The following is a 3406-nucleotide window of genomic DNA, read 5'->3' as shown; positions in this document are numbered from 1 at the left end:
ATTCACCTTTCGAATGGCACATACACAATCCATGTCTCAATTGTATCAAGGTTTAAACATCCTTCTTTAACCTGCCTCCTCCCCTTCATCTACACTGATCGAAGTGATTTAACAGGTGATAACAATAAGGGATCATAGCTTTCATCTGGCTTTACCTATGTCATGGAAAGAGTTATTAATGTTTTCTATGCTCAATCTATGTATTCTCTTTTGAGGAAATAGAGTTTCCCCTCAGCACCCAGCATTATTAGCATGGGCTGATCTCTTTCCACATTAGTGTTCTGCCACCGGTTGCTATATGTACATCAAGACCTAAGCTCTATTCAGATGCCAGCTCTCAGAAGCCTCCCCCTGTGTGCTCGTGTGTGTTTACGTGTCTCTGAACACTGGGTCTGATAGTGCTCTTAAGAGGGAAACTTTCCACTTCATTTGATAACTGGATGTCCCTCAATTTAGCATGTTAGGTCAGGGTGATTATAGAGGGGATTGGGGGTATAATTTGGGTATCAGGGAATTCTGAGTACAATTACCGGTAACACACCCACTCCCATTTCTTTACCGCACTCTCTTTCTCTCTCCCCCAGCCACCTCCCTCTCTCTCTCTTCCTCTCTCCCCAAGCCACCCCCTCTCTCTTCCTCTCTACCCCAGCCACCTCCCTCTCTTCCTCTCTCCCCCAGCCACCTCCCTCTCTCTTCCTCTCTTCCTCTCTCCCCCAGCCACCTCCCTCTCTCTTCCCCTCTCCCCCAGCCACCTCCCTCTCTCTTCCTCTCTCCCCCAGCCACCTCCCTCTCTCTTTCTCAACAGCTGCCCTGAGTCAGTCAGTTCTAACTCCCGGGACAAAGTCAGGGACGGGCCGCTCTTGGTGTCAGGTGTCAGCACACACTAGCTGTGGAGTGACAACATGGCTTAGAAATAGCAGCAGGGCTTCTATAAAGGAGATAGACGGGCATGTTCCTAGACACAGACAGCAGAGACCACCAGACCATCACCATCACCACAGAGGCAAGAGAGAGGAGAGAGCTGCCTGAACCATCACAGATTACCTTGGCTAGCAACTACAGACAGACAGATAATCCAGAGAGAAGAACACCGAACACAGAGATACCAAGACAGACAGATAGATAGAGGAGTCCTAGAAGCTAACGGAGGTGATAAAAACCGATATAAGGACAGAGCTTCACCCACACAGAACCGTGATAATGCAGGTGTGTACCGTTGTTGAGAAGCGTGCTGGGGCCGTGGTGGGGGCTGAGCTGGCCTGCAGCGTACATGAAGAGAACCAGGCTCAGAGGGAGAGCTACAAAGCCGACTGGAACAGTGTTAACATGAAGACCCGGGCCATGGACAGGTGAGACACAGCCTTTTGACAAACATAACAAGTTACTTCTGGTAGATAGAACATATTGAACAACATTAAGTAATTTCTTCTCATATAAAATATCCAATAACAATAAAGCAAGACGTTCTCCTATATTACCCTGTGAGTCATCATACTCAAGACTAGCCTACTGTATAATGTATCTTAGTTATAATAACTGTCAGGCTAATCTATCAGCTGACTGTAAAATGTAATGATTTTCATTTCGCTGGTAGGACTCTCTGCTTGATACTGTAAGAGATTAGAGTATGAAAATCACTGAGCAATGTCCAACTGTTCATTCCTAACTGTGAGGGTCTCATCTCTCCACAGGCAGACAATGAACATGAACGATGACTCTCGTAGGGAGACCTACACTCGTCAGTGGGAGGCTCGCTCTCTGGCCCAGGCCTGTCCCTCGGGGGTGTACAGAGTGGGCACCGTGGAGAGGGGTGTGAGAGAGCACCAGCTTCTGCCCAAGAGGAACACCCTGCCGCTGCCCATCTTCACCCCTGCACAGCTAGGCATCCGGCTGGGTCGCGGAGCACCACACACCCAGGAGGACCTCCGTCCCTTCCCCATCTCCGACGGTGTCTGCCCTGGCAAGAGGGCCATGGTTGAGATCACACAGGACCTGCCTCCCGCCAAGCCACTCAGGATGGAGTTCGCCAAGGCGCCCAAAGCACTGGGCCGCTCCGTGTCACAGGAGGCCCAGAGAGGGTGAAGGAAGAGGAGAGGAACAATGGACGTTAGAGTGAAAGGTTAACTTTGGGGCTCAGCCCATCAGATAACAGCATGGAGGGATGTATATAGATTTATTCCTAGTGACATTTATTCCATCCCTATTCCCTAGAAGTGCCGTCACACAGTGTATACCTTTCCTGTTTCATTAAGTATTACATGTATACTAGGGACATATCCAATGCCATACTGTTTGTTATACAAGGTATTATTTGCTTAGAGATCTGATGGCATCTTTTGATTGACAGAAAGGTGTGTTTCAGCTGTGCCATCAACTAATCTCCCTGTTGACTGGAAAAGACCAGACTGTCCTTGTCACGTCTACACACTGAATGAACTGCCCCTGCCCCCCTGCCTGGCTAAAGCCAGCTGTGGATAAGCCACACAGCATAGTATGGCATTCTGACCGCATTGTGTGCAGTGGTACATTCTGACAGCATTGTCATATTATGGCAATGACACCTCACAGTATTGAGACAGCAGGACATTTAATATGCTCAACCAATGGGCTTATGAGGATGTATTTTTTGATATATTCATGTGGAATGATGCACAGATGAGGGAGGTGAGGGAAGGGAAATATGAAGATATCAAAGACGCTTCAAAAGGGACAGAGTGGGAGAGAGCAGAAGAGAATTGGAACTGTAGAGAGGAACAAGAAAGTGGGCACGGAGGGAGGGGTGGGCTCAACATACCTTGGCATCCATCCCTCTTCTTTTGTAAGAATGGAGAGCTGGTGAGCCTCCAGACCTTCAGAAGTCCTTGACACACTCTAATCCTGGGTGAGAGGACAGAACGGTACAACATGATCCCACACTGGGAACCCAGACAAAGGAGCCACCTGAGCACAGACGTCAATTCAACATCGATTCCACGTTGGTTCAATGTCATTTCATTGAAATGATGTGGAAACAACGTTGATTCAACCAGTGTGTGCCCAGTGGGAGGTTTGTGTGTGCTGACATGTCTGGATGGTCCCGGGTCAGGACTCAAGTCATTGATATAGACTGACTACTTGTATGATCAAGACTTATCGTATATATTTAAAACAACGTGTCATTTGAGCTGATCGGCCCACCTAGCTGTGTGTTAATGTTGACATCTGATGTATCTGGTAGAGTTAGTAAACAGATCATACAGAATGATGTGAGTCTCTACTGTTGTAGAGGAAAGTGGGGTAAGTTGAGCCATTTCTTACATTCAGCATCACTCTGTCAAGGGAAATATAGTATTATTTCTAACAAAGATGTCTATATGTATTTCAGGATGTTGTGTATCCCTGGAAATAAACCGAATTCATGTAAACA

The 3406-nt window shown here is 47.4% G+C and overlaps 1 protein-coding gene across 1 annotated transcript; it reads left to right on the top strand.

Annotated features, from left to right (window-relative positions):
• The first annotated feature begins 821 nt into the window (after positions 1–821).
• Positions 822–3100, top strand: LOC115104109 (telethonin-like). The gene is made up of 2 exons (XM_029625332.2): positions 822–1349; positions 1692–3100. Exons 1-2 carry the CDS (start codon positions 1201–1203, stop codon positions 2080–2082), a joined length of 540 nt encoding a protein of 179 aa, XP_029481192.1. The 5' UTR covers positions 822–1200; the 3' UTR covers positions 2083–3100.
• Positions 3101–3406: the final 306 nt, after the last annotated feature.

Source organism: Oncorhynchus nerka, linkage group LG21, assembly GCF_034236695.1.
Source record: "Oncorhynchus nerka isolate Pitt River linkage group LG21, Oner_Uvic_2.0, whole genome shotgun sequence".
Taxonomy (NCBI): domain Eukaryota; kingdom Metazoa; phylum Chordata; class Actinopteri; order Salmoniformes; family Salmonidae; genus Oncorhynchus; species Oncorhynchus nerka.
Note: the sequence above shows the minus strand (reverse complement) of the source record. Positions and strands in the feature narration are given on the sequence as shown.